The 20,124-nt window shown below is 33.3% G+C and overlaps 1 protein-coding gene across 1 annotated transcript in view; it reads right to left on the bottom strand.

The window, feature by feature from the left end:
- The window catches only part of ARAP2 (ArfGAP with RhoGAP domain, ankyrin repeat and PH domain 2), a 119,636-nt gene that overhangs the window by 45,973 nt on the left and 53,539 nt on the right, over positions 1-20,124 (bottom strand). The window contains exons 11-20 of the mRNA XM_064653048.1: positions 16,985-17,100; positions 15,646-15,845; positions 14,826-14,911; positions 13,943-14,125; positions 12,198-12,372; positions 10,529-10,663; positions 7,951-8,095; positions 5,656-5,758; positions 4,813-5,011; positions 2,737-2,800 (exon numbers count right to left, since the gene is read on the bottom strand). Of these exons, the coding sequence (XP_064509118.1) occupies positions 2,737-2,800; positions 4,813-5,011; positions 5,656-5,758; positions 7,951-8,095; positions 10,529-10,663; positions 12,198-12,372; positions 13,943-14,125; positions 14,826-14,911; positions 15,646-15,845; positions 16,985-17,100 (1,406 nt within the window). The remainder of the gene's footprint in view (positions 1-2,736; positions 2,801-4,812; positions 5,012-5,655; positions 5,759-7,950; positions 8,096-10,528; positions 10,664-12,197; positions 12,373-13,942; positions 14,126-14,825; positions 14,912-15,645; positions 15,846-16,984; positions 17,101-20,124) is intronic.

Below are 20,124 nucleotides of genomic sequence, written 5' to 3'. Positions count from 1 at the left end.
TGTTGTGGTTTTGGAAATATCTTAGCATGGCTGAGCCTCTCATGATATGTTACTACTTGGCAATGTATATTATGATTACCACTTCTTATTTCTGGGCTGGTAGTCTTCATTAGCTGAACATGTCAGATAGAGAATAAATGGACAGCAGGGTCCCAAGTAGAAAACAGGGCAAAGGAAGAGGGGGGAAAAAAGAAGGGGTAGGAGTGGATCATATTCATGTCTAAGACACTTCAGAAAAATCTCACATGCCTTTTGGTAGTATTCTTTCTGAATTCTTGTATTTCATAAAAGCAGGAAAGCATTATGTACATTACAGGCCAAAATCAATTGTAAATTCTTCTTCTGAATAAAGAAGGATCAGATTAATGTTAAATGTATGTACCCCAAATTTATTAAGTATTTTTTTAATAATCAAGATTTCATAGGTTTATTAGATTATACTTATTTCAGAAGACTTGAAGTTTTTACAGTTCTGAAAATGTTTACTTGCATATGAAATCACTCTTAAGTGTGAAGTCCACTTTTAACAACTTAAGCCATTCTTTTGCCTACAGTATTTAACAAAAAAGATATATGATACATGTAAATGTATGACTTTCCCTAATTAATCAACCCAATGACTGAGATTTGAAAAAGAGGCATAAGTATTTGTAAGAAATGGAAAGACAGTAAGAAAATTCTCAAGGAATTTTCATAATTTATTCTAATGAAATTTAACAAGATATAAGATATTGACCACGTTTATGTCTTTATGTAAAGGAAGATGGGTTTGTTTTGGTTTTGGTTTGCTTTTTTCTTTGGTTTAAGGTGTTTGCTTTTTTTTTCCCTAAACTTTTCTTAATTTTGGAAAAATCATACTTGTTTTATATAATTCTTGCAATACTATTTTTTTCTATTTTATAATTTATCCTGCATTTAAGCGACTAACAAATTAACAAGGAAGCCATCAGCTATACAGAGTCTCTTCCAAGTGATCAATCTATGCCAAAGCTAACATTAGAGAAGCACTGATATAAAATGACAGACAAAACAGAAAAACTAGAAACTGCAATGTTTCATTTAGTTGATGCTGATGATGTCACAGAGGTATTAATTACTTTATCTAGAGTTTAAAGGGGCACAAGGAGGATTGCTGGCTTTATTTGAATTTACAGTAATTGAGTCTAAAGACAAAGGTGATTTTAAACTTAATCATTTTCCACACACACACATTAAATTGCTTATCACTTTAAGATGCAATCTCACACAACTGCATTGAAAATCTGGATACTTTTAGAGTAATATCCTAAGCAAGAATCACTATGCCAAAGCTTACATACCCATATGGCTTTTAATGGTTAAGATAAAGTGTACACTATGCATTTAAATTATTTATAGCAGACTTCAGTGAAGAAAAATTAAACATATTTATGTCCACCATTAATCCGCCAGTGCCCCTGGTGAAATTATTTTCAAATAGTTCAGAATTTCCACTAAATTATTAAAGCGGTTCAGGGAAAACCTACCCTTACATGACAGATATATTATAAAGAAATAAACGCTGATTTGGAGGTAAGAGTTTTGCTCAGCACTAACACCTAAGAAATTAGATGCAAGGTTTAGATCCATCTATTGGACTACATCTTGAATAGGAAACCTCTGATTCACTGGTTGGTGTATGTAGGTTACTTAATGTTGCATCTTTCAATATACTTCTTTGGAAAAAGAAACCCAAACCACAAAACAAAACAAAAAACCCAAACAAAGAAAAAACAAACCAAACAAACAAAACACCAAACAAACAAGCAAAAAATCCCCAAGAAAAAGTGTTTCTTTCTAGCCTTCATAGCCTTACTGAATTCTGAAACTTATACAGTATCCTGGGAAGAGTTAAAATGTAGAACTCACAAGCTACAATGCATTTCTCCAACAAGTTACTCCAACCCTGATTAGATATCAAAGGTATCTGTAGGGATTTTTTGTGTGCCGGACAAAGAGAAAAAAAAAAGTTCATTTATTAACCTATTATTGGCTGTTCAAGAGACTGTGTAAACACTCTACTACTTCTTATACAGACACCCAATAATCCATTATCGAAATAAAAAAGCCCCAATCTATTACAAACTAAGAATTATTTTCCATAATTTTTACTTTCATCTTTGAATTTTTGCCTATATATGAGGCAGAAATAACCTACCTCGTTTCAAGTTTCAACTTCTCATATCACTATAAATACGACACAGTCATCTCCACAGAATATTACCTACTTGGAAGCAAATATGGATCATGTTTGTTTCATATGTTTTTTCCTAGCTAGGATGGTGTTAACTGAGATCAGACATTACAATAAGATTAACCCGGGGACTCATTCATATCCGCTCAAACCTGACCTACATAGATTAAGGCACAGAATTCTGAGACATAAGAGTGATTAATGTAGTTAATGCTCCAAAAAGGTACTCTGTTTTTACACAGTAAAAGAAGTTAGGTCCTTTTGAAGAAACCATTATTGGCAGACTAATCTGGGAATAATTTTCTCAGTGGGAAAACTGCTTTTAATTAAGTAGTGCTTGTTAGAATTTCCTGACATAGACATAAAACGTAATTAATACACAAAGATTTTCCCTCATTTAAAAAGTCTGCAAATTTACTCTCCTCCTAACAACCCCAAGCGAAAAAACTCCAAGACTTAAACACAAGAATTCTAAAATATCAATATAAAACCAGATCAAACCTTTACTCAGATAGGAACCTTACCTTCCTTTTTCAACGAGCAGCAGGACATCTATTTTCTCTCCATTTTGCATCACACTACTGGTTGCTGAAAACAAAACACACACATTCGCATGAGTTACACAGACACATACAGACAAACACATACATGCACATACATATAGGTGTGATTTTTCAATATGATCTTTACTGGCAGAAGGAGAATGGAATTATTAAACTTTACAAATAAAGAACACTCCTGATAATAGAAACAAAACTCCACAAAGTAGCACAGTACATTTAGAAGAATAATTAATACAAAACTATGAAGACAGTTTAAACATGTACTTTTTAATGTGAAAACATGCTACAGTGTTTTATTATACTAAACTTGTAAATACAAGTTTTAGAAGACATAATGATCCAGAAGTAAGCTGAAATTTGGAATATATTAATTTACTTGCACCCTAATCACTGCACGCATTTACAATAACATAACACAAGTTCTATGTTTTTCTGTGAAGATCACCGCCACCCATTTTTATGTCGCCTTATGCTATTACTGCTAAAAAAAGCACCCTGTAAAACACTCACCTTATACATAATACAAAAAATTCATCTGGATAGTTTCCTGTAACAGTGCTTATAAAACTATACTGTGCTCTATACTAAAAATGGTAAATTAAATGTAACCTGCTTACTAATTCAAAATTCTGAAAAGTGAATTTCTCAGAGTTTATGTCTTATATATAATCCACATCTTATTTCAACTAATTCCCAGAGATAGTAAAGTTCTGAATATCAATGAAGTTCAATAAACACATTGCATGTTATATGCTGGTTTTGTATCACACATACTCCTGGAACACCTACATTTACTGAGTCGAATATCAAGAAGCTAAGTGACTATACTTCCACAAATGTTCCATTATCTTTCAAGTTTCAGTTAAACAAATCAGTACTAATAGCAGAGTAGATTTATTTTGAGGAAAGCAGAAATCAAAGAAAAGATAGGAGTAGAGACATTTCCAAGAAATACAGCTAATATTAAAAAATGCAAGCAAAAATAATTCTTAACTGAAAGTTAAATTTGTTTTATTTTTATACATGGGATAGGCACAGATTTTGGATGCTAACCTGATTGTGGTAAAAGCAATTACAGTTGCCTCATCAAAATAAGTATCACAAACAGTTTTCCTACTGCCTAATCTTTTAATTCTGAATCAAGATCAAAAAGTATTCACAAGTTAAAAAGCCAGCTAGAGGCATAAAAAGATTACTGATTAAAAACCACCTTCACAGTGTTATTGATGGCAAATATAAGGTGGTAGTATATAAACAGTAGAAAGCCCAATGGCATTTAGGCAAGTTCCTACAAAACAGTCCAAAATCTGACAGCACTTATAAAGAGGACCATAAATAAAGAGCTAAATTATCTTCTCTATGTTACTTTCGTATAAAACCTCAAATTATAGTTACTTTCCTAGATAACCAATTGACTTGCTCAATATGAAAACAAGTAGGGCAGATACGCTTCGAGGATTCAGAGCATAATTACAATGATATAAAATTGGTCTTAGAAGACAATTTGAACAAATATTCTTATCTTTCCACACCATGATATTGACCAAAAAATATTTATTAATAGAAAAAAGAAAAGTCTATTAGTCTGTGAAAGTTTTCTGAGAGAATTATCCTTTTCCAGTATATTTGAGTATGTTAAAACTAGACCTGTCAATCATATCAAGAATATTCTGCAAGCAGTATTTCTGCCCTGTCAAAAATATGAGACAATAATCCCAAAAGTTTATATATTGTTATTCAATTCTGTATTCTTGTAAGAAAGATACTGCTGCAACTGAAATAAAAATTGCCTTCATTCATTATAAAGCTGTGAAAAATTTCTCTAGTGTGTGCCACAAAGTAGGAAAAAAAAACACCAAGAGAGAACTTTACCAAATCCATATTTAGATAAGAGTGGGAAAAACATCTGGCTCATGTGAAGGAATAGTTCCTGAGCTTCCCAAAGTCTATTATTTTGAAATGTAATAGAATATCCTTAACAGTGAATTAATCCCGTAGAACATTTCCTGAATGCTACACCTTAAACATAATTCTTACTTAGTTCTTGCAACCTTCTTAGATATATGGAATCTTCTTCAGCATTCGCCATTTCAAGACAAAAATAAAGGCTTGACTTCTCTATGGCAAACCAGCCTTTTCTCCACTGATCCAGGTTATGGCGATCTTTGTAGTACAGTTGGCCAATCAGGTCAAAGTCTCTCTCTAACAAGGATTCAGCCACAGGGGGAACAAAATGCTACCAAAGAAAATGGGGTGAGTCAGATGAAGAAAAAAAACCCTCTGCCCCTAAAAAACAAAATTAGGGCATTGCAAATCTATAGGATTCTAGGGTGAAGGTCACAGTAAAAAAAATAAGACTTCCAGATATATCATTCATAAACCCATATCTACAATAAATCTAAAATACAAAATCAAGCTTAACATTTTTTGCCTTCATACTCTCCAATTCAAATATTTTTGCTTTTTAAACGACAATTGATTTAACTAGTAATGTGACTATTAACATTTGTTAATATTTGTTAATAAAATATGGTATTGCTTTATGAAATCGGTTGCAGCAAATAAAAGAAGCGCAACCATAAACAACTTTGCTGAAATAAATTCATATAGAATATGTCTTTATAGTAGAGCACCTTTAATATATTCTTAAGGTCGGCATTAAAATGCTGCTTCAATTCCTTTTTCATTTTATTTTATTATCTTGTTTCAAACATTAAATCACAGAAATTATTTCTTCCTGCTGCACAAGAAACACTCACACACAGGATAGATCAGCAGTCATCAAGAATAGCTTCTGAGAGGATTTTAAGCTAACAATGACACTTTATTCTTTGTGCAAATGCTCCTGGCCTAACTGGAAAAGATAATTATCAGTATTACCTTAGCTATTGCCCAAGTCCATTTTCTTTGTGAATATGCAGTTTCAGCTCCAAATTGAAAAACACGTTCTGACATTAAGTAGATTTCAAAGGTAAAGATGTCCCTAAAGCAAGCAAGAGAAAAAAGGCAGCTGTATTTAGCCTTCATAACAGTAGACACACAAGAGTTTTATTTTAGTATTTTTTCATTATTTCATACATATGGAATGGAATCCCCCTGCATTTTTCTTCCAATCTTACAAGTACAGCCCAGCTAATAATAGAGTACTTTATAACAGAACAGGATCAAAGTACTTTTCAAGTCAATAATGCATGTTTAGAGGCGATGGCATAATAGTTTTTTCAGTAATTCCAGAATTAATAAAAATGTTTACATATAGTCATTGAAAATGCACAGGGAATTTTTCACTTTTGCAAGTTCATGCGATCTGAGCAAGTATATTTTTGTGATGAAATCAAAATATTTTCTTTAAAATAAGCAGACCAACTCACTGAATAGGAAGTTCAAACAAGTTGAAATGTAGGTTCAGAGGGACTTTTAGACATTATTGGCTCTAATCTGTTCAAAAAGGGATTATCACTAGCTATAGATTAGAACAGCAATGAGAAGCTTTGAAAACCATCAATGATGGAGAGTACTAGTTTTCTCAGCAACCAGTTCCTGTCCTCCACCACTCCTCTAATGAGGAGACTTTTCCTGTCATACAGCCCAGATCTGCTAGGGTGAAATGTGTGGTCACTGCCACTACTTGTATCACCTGCCATCACCGAGATGAGTATGACTAAGCTTTGAAGTTGCTGTAGTTCAAGAAGTTCTTAAAAGCTTTTTTAAAGTAGATTCTTGGGTTTTTTCTTTTAAAAATTATACCATTATTTAAACGGATGGACTCTGTTTTTCTATTTTTAATTCTCAAATAAGGATAGCAAAAGAAGAAAAAGCAAACCAATTCAAATTAGTGAGGAATTTGGAAAGTAAATATCATGTTGAACTTACGGTCAGTCTTTAACTTACAAATTATGGTTCACCAATTTATAGCATGATTTTGTTTGTGCCCTCTGTCTAGATTCCAAATAGATGGAGTATGCTTTTACCTTTCAATACTGGAGACTGAGATTTGTCTAAATGTGGAGAACTGAACATAAGTAATTTGTGTCACTTTCAGTAACCACTTTGAAAATTATATAAACACTTAATTCTGACTAATAGAACAGGCATTTTTGAGGACCACTTGTTCAACTACATGAAACATCAAATCTTAGGAAATTTCTCATAAAACTACCCAATCACAGGTAAAGCACAACGGGAGTTGTGAAGAGTGAAGCATTCAGCCAACATGTTTTTAATTTAGGCATTATCCTAAAACAGAGCCACTTGGAGACAGCAATAGGTTAGATTTGAGGACAGAAGTGATTTTTTTTTTTTCTGGTGAAAGTCCTTTATTCCCATCATTATTTATCCTTTCCAGAAGCTTACTGAATAGACTATGTTTTCTTTGCAGATAATTTTGTTTTTTAACTAAAAGCATTACAGTATTATACTGAAGAAAGATATTTTTATTTTACATACACACATAGACATTAAAAAATGTAAAGCAAGTGTTATGGAGTTTGTTAGACAAATCCAAAGTAAAATTTAAACAAAAATGTTGCCCTAAAGAAACTAAGTATCACTGGAATGCAACTCAGATTTAGGTCAATCTCCATGTGATGTTTTTAATTTACAAATGGGATATGAGAGAGTTATAAAAGAAAAGCAAACCAGAAAAAAAAAAGTTGTTATCTTCAAACTAACACAATGTTCATCAGTTACACTGCTGTCCTCAGCTGCAGGACAAAGAATGGGTTTCAAAGACAAATATCTCTGTGGCCAAATCCAAAAGTATTGTGGAGAACTGTAATCTGCTGCATTAATATATGGAAGAAACAAAGCAAGAGCTTTGGTTTGAGGCAGAGGTCTATACCAGAAAGAAAAATGAGTATTAATTGTTCGATTTATCATCATGTAACCTTTTAAGCACTAAGAATATTCATTACAGATTTAATAAGAAACAGATGTATCTAATTCAAGCTGCCCTTTTAAATTACCCTAACATTTTCATTCTATCACTATAAAAAAAAAATTAAAAATCCCCAAATATCACATAGTGCTTATTTCTTAAGTCAAATAAAACAATTCAGCTTTTTTTTCTAAATTGCGTATTCAACATTCAAGAAAAAATCAACAGCTCTGAAAACTCAGAATAAAATCTTTGAAATACCTGAGTTTGTTTATTGAAATATGACTTTGGGATCTTACCCTCTATTTGAAAAGAAGTCTGTCTTTTGTACTACAAGACAGATAACTTCATTGATGTCAATCATACCATTAGGAGTGGTAGTTTTATCATTTTCATAGTAGCTCAGAAAGCCACTTTCCAAAGTGCACCATCTTTTGTTGCAATCTGTAATTAAAGAATTCATAGAAAAGTCAGGTTTTTTCAAAGCAAGTTTTTTCAAAAAAATCAATAAATACAAGGTGGAGGAAAGTCTTCAGAGTAACTTCAATTTGGCATATTTAATTTTGACCAAGTGTTTACTCACTCTTATGACCTAAAATATGAATACAGCACACAACATAGCATATTAATGTCTACTTGCTACTGGAAATACTCATGTGCTCATTCTAGCTTATATCTAGTTCTCAGAACATAATCTGAGGTGCATCTGTTACCACTGCTGCGGAGAAGCAGGTTGTAAGAGAAAATACTGTTTATTTTCTACAGTCTTAAAATTCCTATATGGCTGGCAAAGTGTGAGAGTTTGGTAAAACAGATCTGGAAAAAAAATCCCACAAAAAAACAAAAAACCAGTTGTAGTTAGCAAATACATACTATGTTATCTGATATTTCATCCAATTCCTTTTTCTGTTGTTTGCTATAGGATTTATACAAGTTTTATAAATAACTTGTTACTGTTTTATTAGTATTTATTTGCATCCTATTATTTGCTATCTAGTACTATCTAGATTCTGTCTAAATACACATTTTAAGTACTAAAATAAACATAAGAGAAATGGTTTGAAAATGTATACGTTTAGAGGAGTTGAGCACTGAACTTTAAGGTTTTGATTGTTCAGGGTTTTTTGTCCCCCAGCTTTCCCTCTTCCACCCTCCAACACCTATTTTATAAAATAGCTCATTGCTTCAATATTCATTAAACTGCTACAACTCTCAAGGATGATTTTGGAATATCAAGGTTTTAAAAGGGCTCCATAAAACCTTTTACACTAGAAACAGAAGAAGCAAAAATCAAACCCAAGCCACTAAACCACTAACCTTTACTTTTTGATCCACTACATCAGAACAGCACCAACATTTGAGCTCACTTCCTCCTGATATCAACAGCTGTTAATTAACAACTTTCTTCAAAAGTTATGTACCCCTGCTGAAACAACTGATGCTGCTAATAATGAGAAGTACACACTGCGTTGGTTTACTCTCTCCTGCACTGAGACACACATAATGAAAAACTAGACTGTATTTCCAGGTGTTACACCTGGTTGGTATAACACCTGAGTTCAATTCACAGCATTGAATGATTTCTTGAGTGTCCTTTTACCATTAGGGCCCACAAAGGGATAACAGTTCTTTGCAACAACAAACACAGCGCTTAAATTTTCAGCCCTTGGTGCTTAGGGCAAGGCTGACAAGCGCCTCAGAGACTCCTAAAACTGAAGAAGAACTTAACTCTAACGGTTAGACAGCTTCACAGGATTCTGGCTTGGAGTCCTATCCATCAAGAGCATTAAAAAAAAAAATCAAAAAAAATCAAAAGGCCCAAATTTAGACAAGTACTGTAATCCCCAGTGATAGAATGGTGCTCCCTCTGGCCTGGTGAGGACTCAAGTAGTTCCCAAATAAGCTCAGTGCAGTTTCAGAGCAATCCTCAACAGAGTCCTGTCCAGCAGCAGTCCTCAGACACAACAGGCATCTTTGTTAAAACTGCAAAGTTGTTCGGAAAATATCTGTGATCAGGCATAAGTTCTGTTGACTATCCAATGCTTTCAAGAATTCGGAGCCACATTAACATACAGATCCTTCAAACGCATATTTAAACAGAAGTTCTATGCTTTAAGATGTTTTAATCTCCACTAAGGATCCTAAAGGCATACACCATGAGAATAAGGACATAATCATACAAAAAAAGGTCTATACCAGTGCAGGATGCCATGTAAGGATTTTAGGAGCAATAAATTCAATGACAAATCAGCACAGATTTTAAAATCCACATAACTCATTTGTTTAGATGGAAGAAAAATATAGGAACACAAATGGGGAGAAAAAGGCAAAGAAATTATTTGATAACACCTCTCTCTCAGAAAAGAAAATAACTACATGTGATATACACGTTTTCACCCCACAAAGCTCAATTTGTCATAGAGTTCATGGACGTGCTCCTTTCCACTTGGAATACTCTGTAAATCTGTGAACTTGAGAAATATCCTAAGTGTTAGCCATTCAAATTCTTACTAAAACGTCAGTGATACTTCCAAATGATTTCTGTAACCGAATCATTTTAGATGAAAAGTAATTTTTGGTAGTTATCTAAATATAATTAAAGTGAGAAGTGTTTCTAGTTTTTTTTTATTTATCAGTTACTGTGTTGACTGAACAATTTTTCAGAAGTTCAGTCTTCTTGCTCTGTAGACTACTGAATAAAGACATCAAGACAATCAGTATTTTATCTGAAAGAGGTCTACTAAATCAAAAGAGGGTACGTCATATCAAAGACATCTTATCTTTCAAAGAGTAATGCAAGAAGTTAAAAAGAATAAAATTCACCCAAATCATACATATTCATATGTTATTCAAAAACATAAATTAAAAGTGAAATACCTTCTTTTAGTTTTTTCTCTGTAAGAAGCTTAGCAGCATTAGAAGAAACTTTGTATAAGAATTCACAAAGAAAGGTAGAATGTGAAGAATCTTCAGAGAAGCCACTTTCAAAACAAGTATCATAGTTTGGGAAATCTATTAAAAGACAAAGGAGTAAATAACATGCATCTTCGGTTATGTCAGTTATAACCATTTCTACACAGGTCTGTCTAACTGTATCCATAAATACATAATTGCTCTGCAGTATCTTTCCTACAGCACTGATAAAAGCTACTGGATTTATTTTTATAATTAGAAAAAGATTCTTACATATTCATAAAGTAACATTGGTCCACATCTGTTACAACACTGCCATTGTCTACCACTGCTTCCCATGGTAATAGGATTTTCTGATGTAGTGATCTTTCATTTTCATCCCTTACATAACACATTTCAATAGAAGGGAATTGCTTCTCTTGAGGGCTTATATAGAGTTTACCAGCAAGTCTGGCAGCAGACAGATAAAGATTCTGAGAATCGTCATCAACCTGCATTGACCTCCCTTTCTCTGAAAATAAGAACAAAAACTAGCACATGGTGGTGCTGCTTTGGCTGGAAGGTCAAAAGTAGAAAAGACAGAGCCAAGACAAGCAAACTTCTCTCCCTACAGCCTTAGGACTACTTGAAATCATAGCTAGCAAAAAAAAAACCAAAACCATAGTTACATGATTGCACTTTGACTGAGATCAACATCCTATGACCCCATGCATGGCACTGGCCTGAAAAGTGCTCAGGCAGAATTTAAGGCACTGTGTTTGCTCTAGAAAGACTTCATTCATTCCTGTGTTTCCCACTAAAACTTCTATTGTTTAGCCTATAAAGTGTTACTTTGCAGAGTGACACTAGACAACAGAAAGTGATCCAGGCCTACATCCACACAGCTATTTGTTTTTCCAGTGTAAATCTGCATGTGAACTTTCAGCCCCCAACTGTTTCAGATACTGTCCAGCCCTTTTAACAGGTAAGTTCAGTCACATCTACACTCAACAGTTTGTTTATTTATTTATTTATTTATTTATTGTTAAGAACACCTTTCTGTTTTCAAGAGCCTCTTAACAGTCATGCAACCAGAACTGTTGATTTTCATGGCCAAAGTTTATCATGTGCTCCAAGTTGCAACAGAAGCTATGATGTGGGAAAAAAAAGTTTTCTGGGATAGATTATATTTCAGGCTCAAGAGGCGAGTTTTATTTTGGGAGGAAAGCTTGTTAAAAAACAGGTCTGTATGCAGTAGGGGTAGATATCAATTTAAATAATTTTTAAGAAAAAAAAAAGTTCCAGATGAACACTTTAGATATTTGTTAACTCTATATATCCATTTTTCCTGGTAAAAGACAGATAATATTAGCAGAGAAGATGATGTTTTTCTTCTGGCTATAAATAAGAGTTTGAGACCTATGAGTTATCATTTTGGGGTTTTTTTTGAGTCCTAAACAAGACATTTGAGCAAAATAGCAAATTTGTACACAACTGAAATTGCACTACTGAAATCCAGTTAACTAACACCATTACAACTGCCCCTCTGGCACAACACTATTGTTTAAAGCAATGCCAATTTCTCTACTAAAATATTTCCTTCCCTTTTGCTCAACATAAAATTAGAAGATCAAAAGAAAGAAATGCATCCCACCTGAGAACTTATTATGGTACAGGAATTCCATCTGCAGTCTTTGTCCAGCTTTCTTGGCTAATAAATATGGAGTACTGTAAACAGGGTCTCCAGTGGCACACATAGCATCAGCCCCACTAAAGAGTAACATCAGAGTTTCTAGCACGTCTTGCTTGACTACAGCAGCACACAGGGCCTCATGGAGAAGGAAAACAAGAAGTCTGTTTAAATTAGAAAGTTACTGGCAACAAGCATATGTAAGATACAAATCCTTTCACCTCCAATATGGTTCCCCTGAACTTTCAAAGACTGTAAACATTGAAATGTATGAGAAATCATGAAGCATGGTCTGAATCTAGAAAAAAGCAGCAATAACAAGAAAATACAAAAACATCATCAACCCAAACCCTGCAAGACGTTGCTGTCACAAATTTCACTTGGGAAGGATAACATGAATTAATACAACTGGAGGGGAAGCTTGCTGTTTATTTACACCAAACTACTAAAGAAAAAATCTTACTATTTCAGACCTCAAAGCTTAAACCAAAGGGACAAGATTAGATCCTTAAACTCTATTACCAAGAATTAGATTAAAATTCCTAGGTAGTTTTTAAAAACTATGGTCACAGTCATAAGGCAACTATTCCTTAGTATTTTAATACTTGTTCACCTTCCTTGAAATTTAAAGATCTCCTCACATCCTTTTAGTTTTGTATACAAAAACATAGAAAAACGTGACCAACTTTTATTTATTTTTCCAGAAGGTTGGTCCAAAACCTTAAAACCAGAAATAGCTATATAATTACAGCAACTTATTCCATTACAATTTCTATGATTTCATATTTATTTAAATTATTTTGTGCAGAAAACATAAATTCAAGCTATAGAGTGAGGTGGTTCTACGCTTTGGCTAAAGGTGTTTCATTGATAACTACACTTATATGCCCTCATTTTAACTACTTCTGTGAATAACTGACATAAAAGTTGTAAAATGTACAAAAAATAACACTTACTTTTTCAACACTGAAACAAATGAGACCTCTGTGGTTCAAACCACAACTTTGAAATGTTACTGCCTCCTGACAATGTCTGCATACTCTTTGAGACAATTTGACTCATGTAATTGAATCCATTAACATTGTAATTAATGCATTCATGACTCAAACTAACCATTATTAGAATTCACTCAAATGTACATCCGAATTTACATAGACATAATTTTCCATTTTATAACTGTAAAGAACTTCTGTTATTTATGTAAAAGGAAAAACTGAGAACACACATTTTTAATAATTAATTTTAGCTTTTTTCATTTCCAACAAGCTACAAGCTAATAAGTAAGAGTGCATGAGCTACTTTCACCACTGATAACAACGAATCATCTAATGTATCTGCATGTTAGATGTCAGATATACAAAATATAAAAAAGACTTAATAAGGAATCTAAGGAAACAAAGTGTTAAATTGCATCCCTAGACTGTGCACTTGAAGAAATATAAAGATCCATATTCATTGATGGCTCAGGAAGACAGAGACACTATATAAGTACCATAACATTCTGTAAACAAACTAACGGAAAAAACAAGAAACTAAGTAGTCATGAAATTATGCCTGTAAAGGCTCTAAAACAACTCTTATTCAACTGTGTCAGAATGTCACTCAGGAATCTGAATTTATTTCTCATCAGTTTAACAAGATGACCAAACTGCACACAGATACAATACAATAAAAAAGTGCACTATGAGCTTAACCATGGTTCATATTACCTTATTCAACTGTTCCTTGGTTTTGTAGAGAAAAGGTGCTTTCCTGAATTTTCCCTCTTTGTATTTTTGTGTAATGAATGCTACCCTTTTTTCTGCAGGGGCATCCATATGCAGCTCTTCATCAGGAGGAAGATTTCCTGCCCAAAAACTGTTTGCCCTCTTATTTCCAATGACAATAAAGAGCTGGATGAGATGCAACAAAAAAAAAATGAGCAAAATAGTATGAAGGATATGAAGCTGGCCTCCAAATAGTTTCCAGCTACTAAAAGTTGAAAAAGAAAGTCATTAAAGAAAAGAAAATTCCCTGCAGGAGACAGAAGCCTCAGTCACTGCCTGCAGTCATCTACAAATTAAGTCTGTAGTCATAAATTATCATTAATATCAGCTAAAATTTACAAGGCTAATCAATTATAACACTTCAGTACATATCAGAAAATACCAGCTAAAGTTCAGAGAAGAGTATCATGTGTTTTTTTCAAAAAACACTGATGGCTCAACCCTCTTAATCAGCACCACTTCTTACCACCACCACTTTTTAATACTCCAAGCAGCTAAATTGGTAGTGAGAAGTTTCCTTTCTTTTCCTCTTTCCAATACTCCCCACCATGACCGCTGTCCAAAAGCATTTTATTTCTTTTTTTCCCAAAGAAAGATAGATACTTGGAGAAATACTAAGAGAAATTGTTATCAAAACAAATGAATATTTGTTATATACATAAAGGTACATTATGCTCAGAAACATAGACTTCACTATAACAGCACCATGTTATTTAGCAGTTATATGTTCAGTTTTCTTCCAAGTAAAGCAGTAAATTACTCCTTTACATACAGTAGGTTTCAAGATGTTAGAATTCTAACAAAGAGTTAGACTATTACAACACACCTCAATAAGTTCATTGCTCCAAATACTGGCATCCATTTTCAGACTCCGAACCTTTGAATCTCTTGGTCCTAAAGATCTGTGTTGTCCTGAAAATCCAAGAGTAGTTTTACTTAACTAAGGCACTTAAATTGGGTTTCTCTTCTGCTGAGATAACAAAAAAAATTCGAAGATAGATTTATTCTAATTGTTATTTTTAAAAAAAGGTTGGGCTTGACATTTGAATATAAAATAAAAGCACCAAAAATACATCCTTTTAAAAAAAAAAAAAGAAAAAGAAAAATTGAATTTCATTTTATAGTAATGTATAAACAAAGAAGGCTGGCTCATGTAGAATACTTCTGGAAGGGTTTGTTTTGAAAGAAAGCCTAGAGTTATAAACTATTTCCTTGAATCTACTGCTTAAACACATATTTAAATATAACATGATAGAACTAGACTTTTAGTAGAGTCTGAAAAAGCTATTCCAATTGACAGTAAAATATGCCCAGATGTAACAAAATTAATATGGAAAATTTAAACACTGAAAATTGTTATTCTTTGGCATCTAGCCTTGCAAAAACCAGACATTTCCCATGAAGTGCTAGTGTGTCTTAATTCCACCTAATTGTGAAGGGTTATTCATCTGAGAGAACTCAATCACCACAGACCTGTCATTTATGCATGGAAGTGCTTTAGCATAAGAATGACCCTGGTATTAAAAAAAAAAAGGTTATGTTCAGTTTTTGTTTCTCAAAACTTCCACAAGGATAACCCTTCAAAAATGAAAAAAGCCAATTCAAAGACATACACAGATATGCAAATATGGCATTTATTACTCTACCTGCGCACTTCTTACATATGACAACACAGAGATTGATGGATGCCCAGTCAGGACTGGGAGCTTTACAGTCAGCACAGCTCCTGTTGGATTCATTGAACCAAATCTTCTCAGCTACTTCATAATCAGATAGAGTTTCTGCTATCGATTGCTGGAGTGCTTCAATCCAGTCTTGTTTCTCTCTTTCCGACTCTGCTGTAAAGCTGAAACAATTGACTTTCCTGTGTTATTGATCTTTATTTTAAAGCCAAATTAAACATAGTCTGTAGTCTCTCATTTATTACATTTACACCCAAAATCACAGTCAAAAAATCTTTATGAAGATATAAAAATTAAGATGGAATGTATTATTTTGTATTTTAATCAGTGAAACTCCCTGTTTTCATATGCAGTTTTCAACAAAACCACTAGCAGTAAAAGCTACATAGCTTTTGTAACAGTCTCATAACATTCCTGAGTTATTTCAATCTTTTTATGTTACCATGTACCTAATTTAAAGACTGAACTTTAGGAAACGCATAGAATGACCTAAGAAACCATGGAGACTTACTGACAAGTAAAAATGGACTTACTTTTCATTTAAATTTATCCTTCTTAAAAATTAAATAATAAACATCAACATGGTGATGTCTTAGGAAAAGTCACAGAACCAGCTATCTGCCAACTAGCCACAGATTCAAAATGCAGATCAAGACTAATTTACGTGCTAGTTGACTGAGAATGAAAGGAAAGTATTTGCTAATATTTAGAAAGCCCAGGAGAACAAAGTGATTTCTTTTTGTCCTTCATTACTGAGATTTCATTTAAGAAACACTACAACGCTAAACAAAAGGCTTTTATTAGCATATACTTCCATTTTCTTAAAAATCGTTACAAGTCACAGCATCAGCTTAAGTAAAACTTTCAACTGCTTTCAACCAGGATTTCTACAAAATGTGCCAGGATGGCACATGAAAGATTCTTTTCAAATAAAATGCTTAATACTAAATGTATGCTGCATTATTTCACTATTGCAGCTTATTACTCTTTAGGATGCATTCAAGTTGTTAAAATAGAAGAATTTCTCTTTTTCTTTTGACCTTGCACAGAATGAACAAAGAAGGCTATATAAAAATATGAATCCGTGAGCATAATATGCCTAGTCAGGGAGCTAACAGTTGAAGCACACAGGTAAACAAAAGACAGAAGATCCTTCCCTTTTTTTAAAAAAAATTCTGAGCATTCTTAATAAAAACATTGCCTCTTCATCCAAACTAGCTAAGGCACCGCAGTATGAAGCAAGTATTTCTTTAGTGCATTAGTTAATTGCATTTTTTTGTAATGTAAATATTAAACTTCTCACCTAAAGCTTTTATAAGGAGTAATTATTTCAAAAGATTGCTTTGCAGCCCGATCCACTTGTTTTACATTTGCCACATTCATAGGGATCAAAGTGATACCAAATCCAGTCTTAAAATCCTAGGGAAAAGATAATAAAATTCAGGGGTTTATCATTCAAGAATCAAATATGTATAGAACAGTTATTTTGGGATGGTCTAAAAAACCAAAGTCAGTAACAGACATTTTCGCCACAACACACAAGCTACTTCTAAATCATTAATGCATAAATAAACCTACACTAAATTTTGCCCAAACACTACATTTCTAAGTGCTAGATTGACCTTACTTGATTGCTGGTAGGAGATAAAATGCACACTCTAACTATTAATAAGAGAAAAAATATAAAAAGGTTAAACAACAGATTGCATTAAAAAGTGGATGTAAAATTACAGAAGTAATTAGCTTAAATCATGCTTCAATGTCTAAATAATGTTTATATATCTAAATCCTTCCCATTGAGAGCAGTTTTTCTTGCTTTTAGATGGAGTGTTTCAATAAAATAAAACATTATATATAAAATTCTTTCTTAAACCTTTGATTGCTCATGCTTCTTATCTATTGACTGAACTAAATATGTCTTTGAAAAGAAGTCCTATACTGCAGCTAAAATAGACAAAGGGTTAGCTGTGACTCAATTATTAAAAAGTATTTTTGCCTCAAACCAAGAGAAATTGTTGAGTTTTTTTCTTCTGCAAGGAACAACGTACTTAAAATAAAAATAACTTTTGCATTAACACAGTTGGGAAATAAAATGTTCAGTGAGCTCTTGTGAAGGCCTCTCAAACGTATGCACTTTGGAAAATGTGTTACATATGTTATTTCTGATCTATTTGGAACACCATCAGTATTTCCTTCTTAAACTGATTTAGATGTTCATCTAATGGCAGTCACTTCCATAAGGTTAATTTCTGGAAATATTAACATACTTCTTGGAAACAGCAACTGCAACAGAAAAAAAATCAAACTTCATCAACCAAGCAAAAAGCCAAATTCACATATCTTACCACTTGCAAACTGCTCACTAAGTTATCTCTCACATAACAAGTAGCTAGGTATGAACTGATAAAAATTGAAACACTGAAGGGTAAAAGCTTGAGTTGTCTGCCTGTACGGAGGGGATTGTTTTTCTAGTTAATACATATTTAAATCTGCATCACTGACAAGCTTCTCTTTGTAAGATTTTCAAATTTTTGAGCATTAAAGCTCACATGGAGAAAATACTTCACAAAACTCTTTTAATTTTATTCCGTTATTTCAGATATGAGCAAATAAAAATATCATTTTATCCATGATTGTTAAGGCTAAATCTGACATAAGATGGAAGTATCAATTATATCACATGAGGCATTGAAGAGAATAATACCCAAAAAAGCACAGTAGTGCCCATTCAAGGATGAGATTTTTAAAATTAAACATGTAAACTAATTAAACATATTGTGGGATAAATCAGCTAATGTTTCCGTGACAGACTCCTCATTAAGAATTTTTGGATTTTTTTACATTCTATTACCTTTGACAGTAACAGCGGGGAACCCAGATGCAGATTTCAGCACAATCCTTTATAAAAAGTAATAACTTTTAAATAAGTAACCTGGCTTAGCCACTACTCATATAATGTATTTTCTAAACATTTCTAATTTTCTTCTACACTCATATCCTGTAACATAGACATTTTTATTCTCCCTCTTCATCTTCAGCCCTCTCTCTATTTCCCTATAAATCACAGGTTTTCATACTGACACACCTGCCTTAGAAGAGAGCAGAGTTCTGTGAAGCCTACACAGTCCCTAATTCATCCTCAAAAATCAGTTCTATGGGAAAGGAGTGGGCAGAATAATCTCCTTTTGAGTATGAACTTGACAGCATCCTCTGTAGCAGTGAAGTATTCTTAGAGGCAGATATCACCAGTGAGAAAAACAGAAGCATGAAAAAATAAAAAAAAAAAAGACTGAGGATAGAAAAATACAATTTTTTTTAATTTCTTTCAGCAAAATTAAAAAAAGAAACCAAACCAAAACAATCCAAAACCTTTAACTTTCTAGGATTAAATGGTTTATGCTTCTGAGATGTAAATTGGATGCATGTTTCATTCATTGGTTTCAATTATTTTAAATAATTGGCCTTAAGAAATCCTGGCTTTTAAAGGACGGGTAACAAGATTATACTTGTACCTGAACAGTGCAATGCATTCTTTGTTTATTAAATAACAGCTGAATGACTGCCAGAAGCCAGTTTAATATACTTTTAGGTCCAGATTACAGTTCACTGAAGGTAAATGATTAACAGAGATGACCAAAACTAATAGCTATCATATGGAGCCAGATCAAAAGTTTCCCTACTACAGTAGCTTCCCTTTGGGAACTTGCTACTGGCAACTGTCATAAAAACAACGTAAATAAGAAAAGGTACATTCTCATCTTCTCAAATAAGCTTCCAGCAATCTAAGGACGTTCAGCTTGGAAAGTCCCTGAATAAACAGTTGCAGTAAAGCCAGACATACTTACTAGCCACTGACAGACACATCCTCAAGGAATTAAAAAAAACTCCAAAACATATTTTGAGGTCTCTGCAGCATCCTACTTTATAGAGTTCCCAGATACTAACTGTGAAAAAAAGGAGTTCCTTTTGTGCATGTATGCGGGGGCTTTTTTGCCTGACAACTGAGAATTTCACTACATAAAAACCATTAACTAAACTTCATTCACCTACCTATTCCATACTGTTCCTTCTTGAAAATTTCTATCGTATATTCATTTCAGTCTCTTTTTTATGCCTTCAAACAACTAGTCGCACCTGTTTCCTTGAAGCAAAAAAGGAGCAGGCTGTATGGAAGCCACCTACCGCATGAAGATAGCACACACACACCAAACTTTGTTGTACCAAACTTAACAAAGCAGAACTGAGAAAGCACTCTAGAAACAAGTGCATAGCTGCAGCACCAACCCTCCAAAATCTGCACACGTGCCCAGTATGAACAATCCCACTGAAGAGAGAATAACGCATTATATGTTTTACATTCAGCAAGGCCATAAGAACTTAGTGTACTGAATTTCAGTGTGAAGAATGTCAGAAACGTTAACATACTGGAATCTACTTTTTGGA

The sequence above is a fragment of the Pseudopipra pipra genome, chromosome 4, assembly GCF_036250125.1.
Source record: "Pseudopipra pipra isolate bDixPip1 chromosome 4, bDixPip1.hap1, whole genome shotgun sequence".
Lineage (NCBI taxonomy): Eukaryota > Metazoa > Chordata > Aves > Passeriformes > Pipridae > Pseudopipra > Pseudopipra pipra.
This window is presented reverse-complemented; position numbering and strand designations above follow the sequence as displayed.